General features: G+C 43.2%; 1 protein-coding gene across 6 annotated transcripts in view; it reads right to left on the minus strand.

Moving 5' to 3' along the window:
- Positions 1 to 21,161, minus strand: part of CDK5RAP2 (CDK5 regulatory subunit associated protein 2) — a 138,048-nt gene that overhangs the window by 100,064 nt on the left and 16,823 nt on the right. For 4 of the 6 annotated variants that reach the window (XM_083485685.1, XM_083485682.1, XM_083485684.1 and 1 more), the window contains exons 5-12: positions 20,785 to 20,861; positions 17,393 to 17,513; positions 14,834 to 14,988; positions 14,386 to 14,548; positions 12,095 to 12,136; positions 9,227 to 9,346; positions 6,476 to 6,559; positions 2,653 to 2,871 (exon numbers count right to left, since the gene is read on the minus strand). In XM_083485685.1, coding sequence (XP_083341811.1) covers positions 2,653 to 2,871; positions 6,476 to 6,559; positions 9,227 to 9,346; positions 12,095 to 12,136; positions 14,386 to 14,548; positions 14,834 to 14,988; positions 17,393 to 17,513; positions 20,785 to 20,861 — 981 coding nt within the window. Of the gene's footprint in view, positions 1 to 2,652; positions 2,872 to 6,475; positions 6,560 to 9,226; positions 9,347 to 12,094; positions 12,137 to 14,367; positions 14,549 to 14,833; positions 14,989 to 17,392; positions 17,514 to 20,784; positions 20,862 to 21,161 lie in introns of all 6 variants that reach the window. The other 2 variants (XM_083485683.1, XM_083485680.1) reach the window with 1 other exon arrangement.

Genomic DNA, 21,161 nt, shown 5'->3' on the forward strand with positions numbered 1-21,161 from the left:
CACAGCACAGCAACCATTTTGCCTAACGTTAATAGAACAGGGGCGGCTGAGCTCGTTCACAGAGATTTTGCATCACAGCCCTCAAATGGGTTCCAAATTGTCAAATAAGGAAAATATTGCCGTGTGCTCTTTACTCCTGCTTGCCTGTTCAATGGGCAAACATTTTCACATCCAGGCTTCCGGTGAAATGCATTCAACTCACAGCAGTGGCTCTGGTGTTTGATACAGCAGGCCGCATTAAAAGATGATCAGGCTTCAATTTTTGAGGATGCTGCAGATCATTTAGCAAGGACTTTGGTCCTCTGAGCAAACATCTGTGGGAAGAGCTAAGAGGTCATAAAGTGGCACAATGATGAATTCAGTCTTGTGGAAATCCTGAGAGATAACTCCTTAATCCTCTCATTCCAGGCTTTTTGACATCCTTGGGAAAAGCAGAAGGGACAGTCACATGAAATTGCTCTATATAGACCAGACCATAGGGAGGGAAACTAAGGCCTGGGGGCTGGATCTGGCGCAATCGCCTTCTAAATTCGGCCTGCGGACGGTCCAAGAATCAGCATGTTTTTACACGAGCAGAATGTGTCCTTTTATTTAAAATGCATCTCTGGGTTATTTGTGGGGCCTGCCTGGTTTTTTACATGAGTAGAATGTGTGCTTTTATTTAAAATGTATCTCTGGGTTATTTGTGGGGCATAGGAATTCATTCAGTTCCCCCCCCCCCCAAATACAGTCCAGCCCAGCCCACCACAAGGTCTGAGGGACAGTGGACTGGCCCCCTGCTGAAAAAGTTTGCTGACCCCTGGATCACACCATTGCTCCATCTAGTCCTGTATAGTCTACTCTGACAGGCAGCAGTTCTATAAGATCTCAGGTGTAAGCCCTCCTCAAGCGCTTTTGCTTGGCCAAAATATGTCATTGAAATGTGACAACGCACCTTGCTTACTTGGATGGATAGAGGTGTAGGTGGATAGATCGAGGTGTGTATAAATCTCTGGCTTGTGCATGCCTGGACTGTAACCTCCCGTACAAAGGTAAAGAGTCACATCTGTTGATCTGCCCACTTTTGCATCTAGCCATGCCTAGCACTGGAATGCACCCTGCCAAAGGATGCCTTTGAGAGAATGTGGCCCTTGAGCTGAAGGTCACCCACCCCTGTACTAAACCATGGTCTACTGTGACATGCAAATACAGCCAGCATGTCCACACTACAAATGTACATCAGTTGAATACAAGTTTTGAAAAATCCTAGGAGCTTTAGCTCAAGCCAAGGTAGGCACAAATAATTCTGCTGGGCAAATCTGCACCCGGCCCTTACACACAATAACAAATCCAGCCTAAAATCCTGGACAGCAGCTGCCAGTCAGTGCATACAGTACTGAGATAGATAGGCCAGTGGTATGATTCAGTGCAAGGCAACTAACTACCTATGCTCCTAAGGCAGCAGTGAACATGCCAGCACTGGTGAGGAACTGAAGCAAAAATTAGCACACTAACTAGATGTCATGTCAGTACACAGGCCAATACCAGCAGCAATAGTCTATTCCTCCCCCCCCCCCAAAAAAGGCAGAGGTTGAAGCCCTATGTTCATATTCTTACTATCTTTTTTCCACACACCAAAACCATAATGATTTTCAAAGGGTAGCTCAAAGTTTTTTCACATTTAAGAGAACCATTTTTTGAATAACGCATTCAAACCACTATAGTTTGGTGCCTGCTATGATGGCAAAACAGATATGCAGACTATGGTAAATGCAGACACTGAAAATTATCTTCAGACTATTATAAACGTTCCATCGTTGCCAACTCCTGTCTTAATGATAGAGGCTGTCTCGATGGTGTCTCAGAGGTTCACCCCATAGTGGAGTGGAGAATCAGAGAACCAGCAGACAAGAGACTGCATCTGTAATTCAGTTATCATATATAAGTGGATTACGGCAGAGAGAGGGAGATGCCTTGGATCTGTGGACAGAGAGACCCCTCTGCTGGCTTTAAGTAATATTACAAGTGGCCTTGAGGGGAATGAGGGGCTAAACCAGATCTGACACCACATAAATTAGCCACTTTTGGACCAGGTCACATATACGGTGTGTTCATTTTAACAAGAAAACAAGTGAGAGTACTTAAATCCCCTCGCACATCACCTCTCAAGGCTCAGTTACTCAAACTTTTCTCCTCTAGACCAACTCTGATTCAGGAAGGAAACAGGGCTGGATGAAAAATAACTGAGGAGGTAAGGAAAGTTCACTTCCACTCACATTAGAGTAATTGTTAGACCCATGTGTAGGGGGCAGGGAGTGGAATGGATTGAAGCAGCCAGAACAGAAGCAGCACAAACTTCAACCTTTTGTAACAGGTTCTATTTGTGTGGGTACAATGAGTAAGCAGAAGTCTGGGAGGGGTTGCAAGAGGACTACCTTTTATCTCCAAAGTAGAGGTGGCAGTAGCCTTTTTCGAGAAAAAGAGGTGCCGGAACGCACCATGAATACCTCCCTTGTTCTCTTAGAATGGCAATGGCGCCTACCTGAGAGGTGCCGGAACTGAGTTCCAGTGAGTTCTCCCTGCTCTCAACTCATATTCATGTTTAGGAAGTTACAAATTATGCAAACTATTTTTAACTGCATTTCTTAAACACAGGGAAAATTGAATACTAACATTAATGGCTTTGTCACTTCTACTTTTCTGTAGCTGAGCCTCTTCTAGTTCCTTTACCAATGTCTCTTTCTCAAGATTCAAATCATGCAACTCTTGTTCGGTCTTCTTAACTTTCCTTTGAAGATTATGGTTCTCTAGATCTTTGGTCAGGTTTTCAGAACGCAAATCCGCCAGGAGACTTTCTTTTTCCATCAAGAGAGTCTGAGGATCTTCAACACCCTAGGAAAAAAAGCAGTGACTTCAGTTAGCACAAGTCATGCAACATAGAAGACAACTTTCTCTTTTATTTTCATGCCTTTCACAGCTCTACATCAACATAGTTTTCATGTCACAAATGCAAGACAAGCCCGGTTGCCCAAACTGTTTTGCGGAAGAGCCTAGCTACAAATATTCTCCAAATGAAGCTTGTAGAACAGACACTCAGGAACATATTAAGACTTCTAAAGGCAGGTTTATTATTAGCTGCTTGCCTAGGGCAAGTAATTTTAGCATCAGGCAAGTTTCTACTATACAACAAAAACTTGCAGATGGGCTTTCTGTTTATGTCTAGCATCACAACTGTGAGCTATTAGGCTAAGGAAAAGGAGAAGATGATCTATTTAGAATTAACAAAACCTACTCTCTTCCAGCTTCTTTAGTTCTATGGAGAAAACTGTGGATGGCACACTCTTAAACCACTCAACAGTCACACCAAACTGGTTGACATGTAGAGGCTGTACTACTGCAGACAGGGTTCACATAGCTGAACACTGCTCCATAAACTGAGTGGTATTCAATGCTACTTGTACTCAGAGTAGACCAACTGAATGACATCACTAACAATAGGTTCACTAATTAAAATGGACATACTTTGAGTATAACTGAGTTGCATACAGCCCTATATATGTCAAGGGTGGAGAATTCCAGGGCTGCCTTTCCTCAAATGTGCTAGCTTTCTGCATGCAGGGAATATTTTTATGGGGAGGCATTCTATCATATGAGCCCACCACCCCTCATCTGCATTCTGAAGTGGTATACCCCACACAGATTGGCTACCACAGAGTAATATGCAAGCCATGGATTCTTCCTAAAAACATTATTCTTACAATCCTCAAAAGCACAGTTAGACGTCTACCTAGGGAGGTTACCAAGACCCACTGCCAAGGGACCCAACTGGGCCCCTGCTGGGGTAATCCAGGAAATGATTCTGCCCTGGTCTGTCAAAAGAAAGCACATTAGCCAGCAGTGAGGGATAGGCAAAAAACCAGTCAGAGCTTCTAGCAACAGTGACTTAACAGATTAACTAATCTTACCAATTCCAAAGGCCCATCAGCAATAAATAGCCCATTGGCAAAAAATAAAAGCCCATCAGCAATAAATAGATTTCATGGGGGACTTCAACTTCCCTGATATCTGTTGGGACTCAAACTCTGCCAAGTCTGTAAGGTCTGACAAATGCCTCCATGGCCTCGCTAGCCATTTCATTTCCCAGAAAGTGGAAGAACTAACAAGGGGATCATCTATCTTGGACCTGGTCCTCACCAATAGGGAGGAGCTGATCGATGAAGTGGAAGTGCTCGGAAACTTGGGAGGAAGTGATCATGTTCTCCTGGGTTTCAGGATACATAGGCAAGGGAAAACTGAGCGTAGCCGGATACACACTCTGGATTTTAAGGAGGCCAGTTTCAAAAAGCTGAAGGAGCTACTGAGTGTGATCCCATGGTTAGAAATACTCAAAGAGAAGGGAGTCCAAGAAGGATGGGAGTTTCTTAAAGGAGAAATATTGAAGGCCCAAATGCAAGAAAGAAAAGTGGGAGGCATCTAAGGAAACCAGTGTGACTGCATAAGGGGCTTACAGATGAGCTGAGAGTTAAGAAGGGGGTGTATAAGAAATAGAAGAAAGCAGAAATTACAAAGGAGGAGTATACAGGAGTAGCCAACAGTTGCAGGGGGAACATCAGGCTGGCTACAGCTCAAAATGAGCTCAGGGTTGCAAGAGAGGTTAGAAATAATAAAAAAAGGTTTCTTTGGCTATGTCCGAAGTAAGAGGAAGAACAAGCAAGTGATAGGTCCTCTGCATAGGGAAGATGGAGAAATGCTATTGAGTGAAAGAGAGAAGGCAGAACTATTCAACACCTACTTTGCCTCTGTCTTCACTCAAAAGGAAAGTGATGCCCAACCTGGTGATAACAGAATAGATGATGAAAGGAGGGAACACAAAATAGGAAAAGAGGTAGTAAGGGAACACCTAGCTACTTTAAATGAATTCAAATTTCCAGGGCCTGATGAGCTGTATCCAAGGGAACTAAAGGAGCTTGCAGGTGTAATTTCAGATCCTTTGCCTATTATCTCTGAGAATTCTTGCAGAATAGGTCAGGTCCCTAAAGATTGGATGTGTCCCCCATCTTCAAAAAGAGGGGAAAGGAAACACAGATAATGGCTGACCAGTGAGCTTGACATCGATACCAGGGAAGGTCCTAGAACAGATAATTCAACAGTTGGTCTGTGAACATTTAGAAAGGATGCTGTGATTGCATGGGTTTCTCAGAAATAAGTTATTATTTTGATAGAATTACAAACTTAGTGGATCAGGGAAATGCTGTGGACACAGTGTATCTTGATTTCAGTAAGGCTTTTGACAAAGTCCCCCATCATATTCTCACAAGGAAGCTGGTAAAATGTGGGTTGGACAAGGTAACTGTTAGGTGGATTTGTAGCTGGTTGACTAAACCCAGAGTACTCATTAATGGTTCATCATCCTGGAAAAGAGTGACAGAAGAGGTTCCGCAGGGTTCTGTCCTGGGCCCATTGTTGTTTAACATCTTTATAAATGAGTTGGATGAAGGGATTGAGGGGATGCTCATCAAATTTGCAGATGACACCAAACTGGAAGGGGTAGCTAATGCCACAAAAAACAGAATCAGAATTCAGAATGACTGTAACAGATTGGAGAACTGGGTACAAGCTAGAAAAATGAATCCCAATAAAGACAAATGTAAGTTTCTGCACTTAGGCAGGAAGAACCAGATGCACCAATATAGGATGTGTGACACCTGGCTTACCAGCAGTACATGTGAAAAGGATCTGGGAGTCTTGGTGAATCACAAGCTTAACATGACTCAACAGCGTGATGCAGCAGGGGACAAAAGTTTTCACTACTCTAGGCTGAACAACAAAAGTATAGTGTCCAGATCAAGGGAAGTAATAGTACCACTCTATTCTGCCTTGGTCAGACCACACTGTGTCCTATTCTGTACACCACAATTTAAGAAGGATGTTGACAAGTTGGAACATGTGCAGAGGAGGGCAATCAAGATGATCAAAGGTATGGAAACTAAGTCTTCTAAGGAGCTCTTGAAAGAGCTGGGTATGTTTAGCCTGGAAAAGAGGAGACTAGGAGATATGATTTTTGTTGTTGTTCAGTCATTTAGCCGTGTCTGACTCTTCATGACCCCCTGGACCAGAGATATGATAGCCATCTTCAAATATCTTAAGGGCTGTCACATGGAAGAGGGAGCAAGCTTGTTTTTTCCTGCTCTGCAGGGTAGGACTGAAGGCACTGGCTTCAAGTTACAAGAAAGGAGATTCTGACTAAACGTTCGAAAAAACTTTCTGACAGTAAGAACTGTTTGGCAGTGGAACAGACTCCCACAAGAGGTGGTGGACTCCGCTTCCTTAGAAGTTTTTTTAACAGAGGTTGGATAGCCATATGTAATGGGTGCTTTAATGAGATTTCTACATTGCAGGGGGTTGGACCAGATGACTCTTGGGTCCCTTCTCTGATTCTGCCTGGAAATACAGGGTGGAGGAACAGAAGTATCCATAATAATCCTTATTGTCTCACCTTGAATTTCCGCATCTGAATTTTCTGGGTGGCTTCAGCCAATGATGTGTTTAAATCTTCAATTTCAGAGCAAAGTTTTTCATTCTGAACGAAAGAACACAGAAAGGGGTGAAATCTCATGGATGTGAAAGACACATAAGAGCCAAGAGAGGGCAAGAACAAAAACACCACCACAACCATATGAAAAAAGAATGCCAGCATTTCCCAGGAATGTTATTTTTTCTGCAGAGAGAGAGGACGGGGCAATGAGGAGTCTCTCCCACCCACTTCCAGAGGTTGGGCTGGTACCAATCTTTGCTCTGCCCTCCCCATACACACTTGCACACCCCTCTCTGTTATCCATCCATGCAAGCAAAAGGCATGATCAGAGCTTAAGGACACATTCCAGCCCAGCAAATACACTCAAGGAGGTGCAAAGCAGAGACAGTAAGGGGCCATGTCTGGGAGATTCCTGAGGGTCAGAATGATAGGCTTGGAGGGCCTCATTTAACCTCCAGGCCAAGGTTTCCCATCCCTGGCCTATAACCAACAAATGAGGGAGTCAAAGCCTTTGCCTAAGAAAGAAGAAACAATCTGGAAAGAAAAAGGTCAACTCTGCGTTCAAACTAACACTGGGGAACCCAACCATCATTTGACTACTGTAGGAGATTGTGGGAGCACAGTGCAGGGTTCTTGGCTCAGGGTTTCGCACCCAAGCCACAGACAGATGAGAGTAGGATATTTCCAAGAAGAGCCAAATTGTCTTCTCCATCCCACTTTGCTTCCAGGCACTCAGATGAACTGCCTCAAGTTCTTAAATGACACTTCCCCACTCATAGCTGCTTTCCAGTTTCACCCCAGAAACCTCGACTGCCATTTCACACGAGATCTGGGAACATGCTTCTGTTGCCTGGAAGTGAGACTGGCACACCTTGGATTTCATAATTTGTGCCAGGTGGGGCAGAGCCTCCACTGTCACAGGGGTGGGGAAACCTGATCCTGTCCCATTACCATGCCTCTTTTTGATGCTTTCCCCCTGCTTGGCTCTGCAGTTGTGCCCACAGAAGAACAACTCAAATCACACGACACCCTGAATGGTTGAGGATGCCCTCAATCTACAGCAGGGGTCGGCAACCTAAAACCAATGGGCCACAAGCAGCCCACAGGGGTCGTTTAACTGGCCCACGAGTCCCTGCGCACTGCACTAAACCGGCGCAGCACGGCATGGGGACTAGCTTCCGCGGTGCCGGAAATAGCATCTGTACAGACGCAGATGCCAGAAATCATGCTTGTGCAGAAAGGAGGGGGGAAAGGTGTGAACTGTATTTCCCTGTAAAAAGAGAGAAAAGGAAGCTAAAATCCACCGCTTAAAACCTGGGAACGGGCTGCCAATGAACAATAAGAATGCCGTACTGTGAAATGCGCTGTTGGTGAAAGTACTTTTTGACAGCTAACTCCGCAAGTGAGATACAAGTGAGATACAATATTTCTGCCTGGCTTCTCCTGGTTTTAAAGTAACTGGAAAACCGATTTCCCTGACCTCCTCACACCTCCCTTTTTTGTATTCCAATTCAGTTAGTTAATTCAGCAATTTCTTTCCCTCTTTGTTTTTATCTTAATCCTTTAACTTAATATATTATAACTTTGGATTCTCACCTGTTAATAATCCATTTTTACATACACCTTTATAACATTGCTGCTTAAACCACTTAACTTCATTCTGACATCATTCTAACTTTCATTAATTTTGCAATATTTCTGTAAATAATCTTTAAATTTCTTCCAGTCTTCTTCCACCAACTCTTCTCCCTGGTCTCGGATTCTGCCAGTCATTTCTGCCAATTCCATATAGTCCATCACCTTCATCTGCCATTCTTCCAGAGTGGGTAGATCTTGTGTCTTCCAATACTTTGCAATAAGTATTCTTGCTGCTGTTGTGGCATACATAAAGAAAGTTCTGTCCTTCTTTGGCACCATTTGGCCGACCATGCCCAGGAGAAAGGCCTCTGGTTTCTTCAGAAAGGTATATTTAAATACCCTTTTCATTTCATTATAAATCATCTCCCAGAAAGCCTTAATCCTTGGGCACGTCCACCAAAGGTGAAAGAATGTACCTTCAGTCTCTTTACATTTCCAACATTTATTATCGGGCAAAGGATAGATTTTTGCAAGCTTGACTGGTGTCATGTACCACCTGTATATCATTTTCATAATATTCTCTCTTAAGGCATTACATGCCGTAAACTTCATACCTGTGGTCCATAACTGTTCCCAGTCAGCCATCATTATGTTATGTCCATTATCCTGTGCCCATTTAATCATAGCAGATTTCACCGTTTCATCCTGTGTATTCCATTTCAACAGCAAGTTATACATCTTTGACAAAATCTTAGTTTTGGGTTCTAGCAGTTCTGTTTCTAATTTTGATTTTTCCACCTGGAAGCCAATTTTCTTGTCCAAATTGTATGCCTCCTTTATCTGATAATAATGAAGCCAGTCTCGCACTTTGTTTTTTAATTTCTCAAAACTCTGCAATTTCAGTCTATCTCCCTCTTGTTCCAGAATTTCCCAATATTTCGGCCATTTGGCCTCCATATTGAGCTTTTTCTGAGCTTTCGCTTCCATCAGTGACAGCCACCTTGGGGTTTTGTTCTAAGTAGGTATTCTTAACCCTCAAGACTTCCTAGAATGTCCACCCTGCCCTTCCCTCAATCTGTTACTATTGAATACATTTTTGAATACATTTTTATCAGAGTAACATAATCCATGTACCTCCTTTTCTTTCACTTTTACAGCAAGGACTAATCCCTGGATAGTTTTGTCTCGTTTCAAAGCATTTATCTTTTCGACAGAAAGCTCCATCTCTCGTTCATGAAGTTCCTTCTGGAGTGACTGAGGATTAAAAGTAAATGCATACAGTTATCCTTTTTCAAGAAACACATTTTGTATATTAAGAATACTTTCACAGGCATCAAGCAAGAGCACAGCTCCTCACTCAGGGCAACTGCAATCTGGACCACATAAGCTTTGCCACAAGCCTTTCACTGTTGAGATAGGAAATCTCTACCTGGGCTGGGCCACTTCACACTATGGCGGGTGGGGTAGGGGGGTCCTGTAGCTGAATGTTCCTCCACTCAGAAATCTCTGTATACAGAAAACTAATGTGTAAGGGAGATGGCAAGGTTAGAACCCTCCCTGAGAAGCTTGTTTTCTAAGTGCATAAAAATTTGGTTACACCGCAGCATTCTCTCATGTGAGTTCCCACCTCCTGCCTGAAGTGGCACAATGTAGATGCAGGTTGGCCACCATAAGAACTAGGCCTGAAGCTTTCCTGGCAAAGGTGCCCTATCCTGCATATATGCTGCTTACCCAATATTTTGTCACGCACAAAAGGAGCAATCCTTAACATTTATAATGTGGTTAAAGCAACTCTTGCCTATTCTCCTACCTTTTAAGGCTGAAATACAACACAGCCAAAGTGGGATTTCACAGAACTGTCCAGGGCAGAAGGTGTGGGGGGGGGGGGGGCAGTAGGATTCCTGTGCCATCCTGGAGCTGACACTGCAACTGAGTCCAGTGCAACTGCATGACAACAGTGGGACTGGCTTGGGATCCAACAGATTCTGAATCAGCTCAGTCCCACAACGCCTCCAGAACGCTCCACTGCATTCCACAATGTTGTGGCATGTTTGCTGGAGGGAAGATAAGCATCTCACTGATAAAGTGATAAGAGGCGAGATTAGCTGTGAGAACTGAACAGATGGATAGTGGTGCAAGAGAGATAAAAGGCGGAGGCTTTTTCCATGTGCTTCTCCACTGTGGAGATGGCTTGGGTGGCTTTAGAAAGGTGAGTGAGAGGACTATCAATGTCTACTAGCCAAAAAAGCTAAACAGAAGCTCTGTTTTCAAAGGCAGTACACCAGGCAACCACCCTGCTTATGGGCTTCCCAGCCACTGTGGGAGACAGGACGCTGAACTAAACAGACTCTTCATCCAAGCTCTTTTCACACAGCACATTAAGTGTGAAATATGCTGCAACAGGATGTGGCACCGGCCAACAATTCAGATGGCTTGAAAAGAGAATAAGAAACTGATAGAGGGACGATAAAGCTATTGGGCTACTAGTCATGGTGGTTGCATGATAGCTCCAGGATCAGAGGCAATGTGCCTCTGTATACCAGCTGCTGGAGAACCACAGTAGAGGAGGGGGAGGGCCAGGGTGTCCCCAAAGGTATCTGGTTACCCACTGTGTTTATAATGAATATTAAGCAGGCACCTTCACTGTAGAGTTTTTGGCACCTCCTAAAAACTTGCTTCTTTAAGCAAGCCTACTCAGATGTGCATGTCTGACATGCATATAACTTGACTTTATAATGTATGCTGTAAAAGGAACGCGGGTGGTGCTGTGGTCTAAACCAGAGCCTAGGGCTTGCCGATCACAAGGTCGGCAGTTCGAATCCCCGTGACGGGGTGAGCTCCTGTTGCTCGGTCCCTGCTCCTGCCAACCTAGCAGTTCGAAAGCCCGTCAAAGTGCAAGTAGATCAATAGGTACCGCTCCGGCGGGAATGTAAACGGCGTTTCCATGTGCTGCTCTGGTTCGCCAGAAGCGGCTTAGTCATGCTGGCCACATGACCCGGAAAGCTGTCTGTGGACAAACGCCGGCTCCTTCGGCCTATAGAGCAAGATGAGCATGCAACACCAGAGTCATCCACGACTGGACCTAACGGTCAGGGGTACCTTTGCCTTTACCTTTAAAAACTTGCTTCTTTAAGCAAGCCTACTCAGACATGCATGTCTGACATGTAACTTGACTTTACAATGTATGCTGTTAAAACTGATTATTTTATTTTGAAGACTATCACATTGAAAGCAGGTGTTTAAAAAAGGTTACTGGTAGCTTTTAATTTATATTAAACAACTTAAGAGGTTTTGATGATTAAGTGCTATATAATAAAAATTAAAATAAATAAATAAAACAATACTTATTTCTACTACTTATGTTCTGTTGTTCTGCAAGCCTCCAAGGTGGCTGGTGGTTAAGTGAAAACCAGTGTGTAACAGACGTAAGATTAAAAGGCAGAAGGCACGTGGAAAGGACATCAATGGAAAATATCCACTCCTCAGGCCTTCGATGCCACGGGTGCAACAGGTTATTCCAAATGGTGCTCTGCAGATGTGTGCTACCTAGCATCTAGGGTCCTGAGGCATGTTTTCATCTCCTAAAGGGTGGTATGTCTCTTCATCTGGACAATTTATTCTTTCTGGCTCTTCCAGGTGATGGGAGCAGAGCATTGATGAAGTCTCTGCAGGCAGCAGGGGGACAGTGGGACAGGATGAGACGAGACAGGGGACACTGACAGAAAATGTCTGCTCTCCATGCTGGCTGGGGTTATTGTAAGTCCAATAAGCATCTGAAGGACTGAAAGTTCTCCATCCTGACCAATGCCTGACAAAGCTTAACAACACACACTGCACTCCTTGCAAAACCTTTTAATATTGGAAGCTCTCTCCTTGGCTAAAAACTGTCTGGAAACAACATGAGCGTCAGCTCCTACTCATGGTAGAATAAAAGGACACTTGCAAAGGTTGTACCTGCCAATACACAACAACTAGAAAGGAAAGGGAAAATTCAAGACGTACCGCGATCTTTTTTTCCAAGTCATGTTTTGCATTGTAGAATGCCTAAAGGAATAAAATAATCCAGTTTTCACTCCAGTGTCAATTATTAGCTAGGTAGACAGCTATCAGGTTCTTTTATTTCCAATAAGAAAAAGCATTATATGTGTGAAATATACATAATTAAAATATACATCCCAGGAGACCATAAGGATTAATATTTGAAAAATCTGACATTTGTGCACAAGCATAGCTATGCTTCCCCTTTTAACTCCCTATATTTGTTAGACAGGATGTCCACATGCATACACCCAAGTGTGAGAAGGAGAGGAGGGTAAGCTGAGCAGGTGTTATAGCTACAATATACACCCCACCTTTGCAGAAAAATCAAGGGAGGTTGGAAATCACACTTTTTATGATGAGAGTGTTTTAATCATCTTACTGTTTTTAATCATGTAAGAGGCTATAAGATCCTGGACAGAAAAGCAGGATAAGAGTAATTAAATCAAGTCAGAAGCGCCCCCTATGCATCCATAAACCCAAACAAGGACTGAGCATGCACACTTTCCTCATGCAACTAGGGAATTATTATGACATATTTACACAACTATTCCTCTAATGACCTTATGTGATTGTTCACACACACACACACACACCCCTATTTTTTCCTTACAACTCAGGAAAGGAAGTTAGGCTGATAGGATAGTGACTGATCCAAGGTCACTTGGTGAATTTCAGGGCTGAGTGGGGACTTGAATCCAATGCTCCCAGGTCCTGTTCTAACATTCAAACCAATATACCACCTGGTTCTGTGGCAGCAGAATGAATTATGAACAAAATAGCCCTTTTCAATAAAATAAAAACTATCATCAATATTTATAAACCTCTTTTCACTATAGAAGCCAAGAAGTAGTTTATAGATCAACCAAAACAATATGGTACTTAAAATAAAAAGGGCAGGTGAAAATGTCAGTTCCATAAACAGGCATAAGTACAGCTTACTTAAGACACCTGCTGAAATAGGAAAGCCATTGTCAAGCACCTGAAGTTCAACAGTCAGGAGGCCTGTCTGATCTCAGCTGGGAGGGAGTGTCACAGAACTTGGCACACAATATTGAATGCATGGCTCCTGGTGGATACAAACCATATATCCAAGGACCACTAACAGAGCATCCCTCAAAGATATAAGGAATCAGAATGTCTGTGGGCCTTGGAGGCGGTGGATTTGTGTCAGCAACAAGTTTGCCTCTTGCTCAGCCAATACAAAGTGCCACCTTGCTCTGCCCAATCCCCTCTCCTGCCACCCACATCGAGTTTAGAGGCAAAAGAAAACTGAGCTCCTCATTTGCATCAGAAGGGTCTATGTATGGGTTGGTTCAAGGATGACTCCTTTTGGATCCAATCTAACCCTCCAAATTAACCAGCTTTTCAGCAACACATGACTTTCAAAAACTACTAGCATTGCAATAGAGATGACCATAGAAGCAACAGGTACACCAGTGTGGTATAGTATTTAGAGCATTTGACTAGGACCTGGAAGACCAGGGTTGAAATCCATACCTGGTCATTAAGCTCACTTAAGTGACCTTGGGCTAGTCATTGCCTCACAGTGTAACCCACCTCACAGCTTTGTTGTGGGGATAAAATGGGGAGGGAGAAGACTATTTCACAATATTGAGCACCTTGGAGGAAAGGTGGGATATAAATGCAATAATAATAATAATAATAATAATAATAATAATAATTAATTATCTACATTTCTGAAACTTGATGACAGTGTGACCCATGCCTTTGAGAAAGAATTCATTAATTGTTTTACATTGCTAGAAGCCTGGATCAATAGGAACCAAATGAGAAGCAATTGAGAAAGTGAGCGAAGTGGCTCATAGCCTGGTGTCTATCCCCTGTATGGTGTCCTGTTAAAGCATCTGACTAGGTTCTTGGAGCTCGGGGTTCAAATACCCACTCAGCCATGAAGCTCACAGGGTTATCTTGGGCCAACTGCCTTCTCTCAGCCCTGACTCATATGGTTGTTGTGAGAACAAAATGGGGAGAGGGAGATGCATGTATAACACCTTGAGGCCTTGGAAAGAAGGTGGAACAGAAAAGTAAAGATAAAAACAAAATAAGGGGGAAAAGCAAAGAGTATCTGCAGAAAAAATTGCAAAAGTACAGCTCTGTGTCAACTCAGCGTACAGACTGCTCCTGTGCTCAGTGGAAAAGTCATGCCTTAGATAACTGGGAAAACAAGGGTGACAAACAGGATCTTCTCAAGGGATGGCATTCCACCTTTCTACCCTATTGATAGTCCTCACCTCCAGCTCCTTCTCTTTCTCAAGCACTAAAGCTCCAGGGTGATCTTGGATTTTTTCTTCTGACAAACTCTCCTCCAAAGATCTATTTCTGGACTCTGCTGCTTCCAAGCACTGGATTAAAGCTTCTTTATTTTTCAGAGACAGACTCAGTTGCTCAATACATCTAAAATTACAGAAACAGAACCATGATGATGATGACATAGGCAGAGCAGAAGAGAAAGACATAAGATCCAATTGATACATCTAGTCATTGAATGGACTTACCACAACTTGTCCCCACAACAAGCCCAATGAAAATGAAACAAAAGCAAGAGGCATTAACAGAGTTCACGGACATTCCAGTCAGGCAAAATCACATGGAATGTGAAGGAAGGTCAGTAAGGGGTGTAGTCAAGGGAGATCGGACCAATTTGACAAAATGAGTACTCATCCATAATAACAGCCTAACCTGTCCTTTTCTTCAAGCACTGTCATCACATCCAGATCCTTTGACTGCCTATTTGTAATCAAAGAAAGTTGCTGTTCGGCTGCAAGTCTTAGTACTCTCTCCTGCTCCGTCATTGCAAACGCTTTCTCTACTTCTTCCTTCGCCACCTTAAGATCCTGTGCTCAGAAAATAAGAGGTGCATGATGAACCAACCATTCACAGCCAGTGAACTTTTGCAATACTTTCTCAAGCAGTATTGCCCCTCCTGAGCTCATTTGCCCAGCAAGGATCACCACTTGTGGTGGAATTTAATATGACGTGCACTTTTCTGGACCACAATAGACTTAATCACAAACAAGAGGTAATGCCCTGAGTAAGTTACAGCTACATACTTGCATGGGAAAGAGGAGAACTATTCATAGGAGCTCAGAAGAAAATGAAATGCAGGAAAGTACAGAGGGTGATAATTACTTTGCAGCCATTCACCAAAAACAGTATTAGATAATATAGACATCCTGGTACAGGTCAGCCAGTTAAGACATTTGTTGTGAGAAAATTCTCTTGATGTATTCCAATTCAACTGCTTAACATTGCAATCCACCTTTGATGTTCTTTTGTTCAAGGAGGACCACCTTAAAGACAGTTACTGACAGTCTTCAGAGACTAAACTATTCCTCCACCAGCTTTTCTATATTACCAGTCTGCAGGCAAATAGGGTCTCAGCCAGCATACCAGATGGAGCTGGTAGACAGCTGCCCCGGACCCAGAATTGGCCTGCACCTCCATGGACAGCTGTGAGTCCAAAATGACTCCCAGGCTGCGCACCTGGTCCTTCAGGGGCACAGTTACTCCATTCATGACCAGGGAATCCCCGACACCTGCTCACCCCATCTCCCCAAAACAGTACTTCTGTCTTATCCTGGGATTCAATCTCATCCATTAGCTGCCATCCAACCTCCAGACATTCAACACAGGACATTCAACGCATTCACTGGTTCCAATTTAAAGGAAGTAGTGCTAGGTATCATCCACATACTGGTGAACACCCAGCCCAAACCCCCTGATGACCTCTCCCTGCAGCTTCATATAGATGCTAAAAAAACAAGGGGGAGAAGACGGAGCCCTGAGATACCCCACAAATGAGTGCCCAGGGGTCTGAACACTCACCTCCCAACACCACTTTCTGGACTCGAACACAGAGGAAGGAGGGGAACCACTACATAACAATAACCCTCAGCTCCTAACCCCCCTAAGATGGTCCAGAAGGGCACTAGATCTGGGCAATATCTGGCTTTCAATAGTGTGATATATCAGCAGCTAAACATCATGATATATTGATATATCTCAATATCTGAAATAACGCAGGAACTACACAGACGCGAACAGGACAATGTCTTGGCAACTGCTACTACTTAAGGGTCTAAAACTGTTAAATGATATTATCAATCACCTCAATATGTGTGAGGCCTAGCCCTAAAACATATTGTGATTTGCAATATATTGCCAGGTCAAATATTAGGAAACAGTTATCACGATGTGAAATTCAAACTAGTTTTGCCCTAAAGGACACCATGGTCAATAGTATCAAAAGCTACTGAGAGATCCAGCAGAACCAGGAAACAGCTTTCACCTCTGTCCTAGCCCACCCAAAATCATCAACAAGCACGACTAAGGTGGTTTCAGTCCCATGATGGGGGCTGAATCCCAACCGGAAGGTCTGCATCTTCATGTGCCTAGAGTTGCCACTCAATTATGCCACCCACTCAATTATCTTTCCCAAGAATGGAAGAGTTGAGACTGGGCGATAATTGGCCATAATGGCCAGGTCCAAAGATGTTTTTTTAAGAGGTGGCTTAAAACCACTTCTCTAATGGGGTCCGGAAAGACTCCCTCACGGAGAAAAGCATTCAGCACCCCACAAAGCCGATTTCCCAGCCCTGCAAGGTTCATAGCGTCTGAAAAACCCAATCCCTCCCCTCCAACCTTTTCAACATTACTGTAAAGTGCAACGTGTGTGTGACTCAAATCAGGCATTCAGTAGCCTTGCCACCACTGGTGCTCTGCTTCCCCTGCATACCTGGCTGACTAATCATTGCAGTCAACAAGGGTGTCACCTCAGCTGCAGTAATTGCCAGTTGACCCTATATGCATATCCCAGTTCACCTTGGTCCATGAAGCCCTGGCCTCAGGGTTGGACCATAAGTCAGTCTGAGCAACCTGTCACCACAAGTAGCAGCAGCAGTCTTAGTGCCTTGTTCCACTTGCCTTCTTTGAAACGCACACCTGTACCCCTGACCTGCCTCTGGCACCTAAGAATGTTACTATGGCCTTGACTCAGCCTCTTTAGACTTCAACCCAACCCCAACCCGTCCCAAGGGAGGGAAGAGACAGTTACATGTCCATTGTTCATCCTACCTCAGAGAGAGACTGAATTACCTGAGTTTTTTCTTAGGAAAGTGAGGGATTATTCTCAGATTATTACTGAAATACAACAAGTGCTCTCCTACAAGATCCAGCAAAGTATAATAGCAGAAATCATAAAAACACCTGCACATGCACTATGAAAACATATTGCCTTGCCTCCTCTAAGTGGCTTATCTTGCACTTCAAGCTTTCTTCCACTTGCTGGACTTCCTTATGAGCCTCTTCCTTCAGACGCTTGATTTCAGCATCACCTTGAGCCAAGCTTTCCACTGCTTTACTGCAAAGACAAAGCACAGATCCTTTTAGAAATTTATGAGAAGATTGTCACCAGACTTCGCTAACTACCTAATAAATCAGAATCAGCATTACTAAAATGTTATTACCAATATCTCAGCCTAACCTACATTGCAACATTTTGGTGAGGATGAAATAGGAAGGGAATTATGTACATGATCCTGGGCTTCTTGGAGGAAGTTTACTTAGTTATTTTAAAGCATTTTTAAACAGCTTATTTTTTAAAATCTCTAAGTGGTGTAAAATATAAAAACAAAACAATATTTAAAACAAAACAACAACATAAAACTGATAAAATAGCAATATAAAAACAAGCAAAGCAGGTATTATTCAGGGGATTCAAAAGCTGAAATAAAGATCTGTCCCTCCACCAGATGGTTTATTTCTTATATGTCTATCTGGATTCCTGGTCACCAATAGTGATTTGTTCAGGAAAAGACTGGCTCAAGGACAGAGATGACAAGATCCTATTGGCGAGAGAGGAAGATTTTTTGAATATGGCACACAAGTTACTTACATGCAAAGGGATATACCAGCATATCAATGTTATTTCAAGAAACTTGATTCAACTGTTTGAACTGGCATTGCATAAAGAGAAAAAGTGTACCTCTTTAATAAGAGTGACTTTCCCAGTACAAAAACCAAAAATACTAGCCCTAATCTAGTGCTGCCATATTTTAAAGAGCAAAAAAAAGAGAAGTCTGCATTTGCAGACTTTTAACTACAGATCGTTTTGATGACTCTCATTTTAAATACCCCTACCATATGTAGGCTATAGAAGCTGTGATATATTGCTGGCAGCATTGTTCTTAACTTTCAACAAAATAATAATAATAATAATAATAATAATAATAATAATAATAAATATTGCTCCATCACTTGTCACATGAAAGTATTTGGGCTCATGTTCACATCTTTGTGAACATAAGCATGCACAGAACAATTTATTAAACTGTTTAACATGTACATATGGACTCTTCTTAAGGGCAGGCAGATGTTAACTCTTGCCCTCCCAGACTCCTTCTCCATGATCTCCTAGCTGACCTTTTAGTTCAGCCACAAGAGAAGGGATTTATACAATATGTAGCTGGTTTAAGATGCTGTTCTGTTGTGATTCTGTGCTGCAGACCAGCTTAGCCAGGTGTCTTAGATCTCAGTCTAATGCATTAGGAAAATTTCCTTGAGTTACTGTAAACAAAAAAAATAAATGGACATTTTGCCAAATTTTAAAAATCCACCCAGACAGAAATTTTAATCCTGAAAAAGAGAATGTGTCTGGGAAAAAGAGAACATATGACAACCAGACCTGAAAAAGATGGCATGTCTTGGAAAAAAGGGCATATGGCAACCCTGCAGGCTAATCAAAGACTCCATCTGGAATGCAGACTGCACAGGCTAATCTCTGAATAGAAACCTGGGAGAAAGCAACAACTGGTAAAAGAGTCAAAGAACAAAGAAACAGTGGGGTCACTCAGAGGAGAAGATGGTGAAATGCAAACAGGGGACACAGAAAGGGATGAACTCCTCAATGCCTTCTTTGCCTCAGTCTTCTCCGATAAAGAAAACAATGCCCGACCTGAAGAATTGGAGCAAGTGATTCAGCAGAGGAAACACAGCCCAGAATAACTAAGGAGATAGTACAAGAATACTTGGCTAGTTTAGATGTATTCAAGTCTCCAGGGCCAGATGAACTGCATCCAAGAGTATTAAAAGAACTGGCAGATGTGATCTCAGAACCACTGGCAGTCATCTTTGAGAATTCCTGGAGAACAGGCGAAGTCCCGGCAGACTGGAGGAGGGCAAATGTTGTCCCTATTTTCAAAAAGGGGAAAAGAGAGGACCCAAATAATTATAGCCCAGTCAGTCTGACATCAATACCAGGGAAGATTCTGGAGCAGATCATTAAGCCAACAGTCTGTGAGCACCTAAAAAGGAATGCTGTGATCATCAATAGTCAGCATGGATTTCTGAAAAATAAGTCATGTCAGACTAACCTGATCTCGTTTTTTGACAGAATTACAAGCCTGGTAGATGAAGGGAACGCAGTGGATGTAGCCTACCTTGATTTCAGCAAGGCATTCGACAAGGTGCCCAGTGATATTCTTGTAAAGAAGCTGGTAAAATGCGGTCTTGACTATGCTACCACTCAGTGGATTTGTAACTGGCTGACTGACCAAACCCAAAAAGGGTGCTCATCAATGGTTCCTCTTCATCCTGGAGAAGAGTGTCTAGTGGGGTGCCACAGGGTTCTGTCTTGGGCCCGGTCTTATTCAACATCTTTATCAATGACTTGGATGATGGACTCAAGAGCATCCTGATCAAATTTGCAGATGACACCAAACTGGGAGGGGTGGCTAACACCCCAGAGGACAGGATCACACTTCAAAACGACCTTGACAGATTAGAGAACTGGGCCAAAACAAACAAGATGAACTTTAACAGGGAGAAATGTAAAGTATTGCACTTGGGGGAAAAAATTAGAGGCACAAATACAAGATGGGTGACACCTGGCTTGAGAGCAGTACATGTGAAATGGATCTAGGAGTCTTGGTTGACCACAAAGTTGACATGAGCCAACAGTGTGACGCGGCAGCTAAAAAAGCCAATGTAATTCTGGGCCTCATCAATAGGAGTATAGAATCTAGATCAAGGGAAGTAATAGTGCCATTGTATTCTGCTCTGGTCAGACCTCACCTGGAGTACTGTGTCCAGTTCTGGGCACCACAGTTCAAGAAGGACACTGACAAACTGGAACGTGTCCAGAGGAGGGCAACCAAAATGGTCAAAGGCCTGGAAACGATGCCTTATGAGGAACAGCTAAGGGAGCTGGGCATGTTTAGCCTGGAGAAGAGGAGGTTAAGGGGTGATATGATAGCCATGTTCAAATATATAAAAGGATGTCATATAGAGGAGGGAGGAAGGTTGTTTTCTGCTGCTCTAGAGAAGCGGACACAGAGCAATGGATCCAAATTACAAGAAAGAAGATTCCACCTAAACATTAGGAAGAACTTGCTGACAGTAAGAGCTGTTTGACAGTGGAATTTGCTGCCAAGGAGTGTGGTGGAGTCTCCTCCTTTGGAGGTCTTTAAGCAGAGGCTTGACAACCATATGTCAGGAGTGCTCTGATGGTGTTTCCTGCTTGGCAGGGGGTTGGACTCGATGGCCCTTGTGGCCTCTTCCAACTCTATGATTCTATGATGACACCTTCAAAGGAGGGCTACTAGCAAAGGATGAAAAATGAAGATGACACTTACGAAGCCTTGATGAGCAATTGCTCTCGCTCCTGCAGTTCTCGTTTCAAGCTTTCCAATTCAACTTTGAGTTCAATGTTCTAGTAGAACAAGAGAAGAAAAATAGTAGCCACCTCAGCTCAGGAAAACTTAGAGTCCTACCTTCCCAGCATCTCACCCACCACAATATCCAATTTACATTAAGCGACTGGGGAATGAAACATTTACATGACTTTATACCTCAAAACAATCAAACAAAAACAAAAACAGTGGATCCTCGAGATACAAATTCAATTCGTTCCGGGGGTCCGGGTGCACCCCGAAAATTTCGTGAGAAGAGGCGCTGCTTCTGCGCACACACACGGTGTGACAGAGCGCTTCTGTGCATGTGCACACGATGA

Source organism: Podarcis liolepis (genome assembly GCF_965112155.1).
Source record: "Podarcis liolepis genome assembly, chromosome: Z".
Classification (NCBI taxonomy): Eukaryota; Metazoa; Chordata; class Lepidosauria; order Squamata; family Lacertidae; genus Podarcis; species Podarcis liolepis.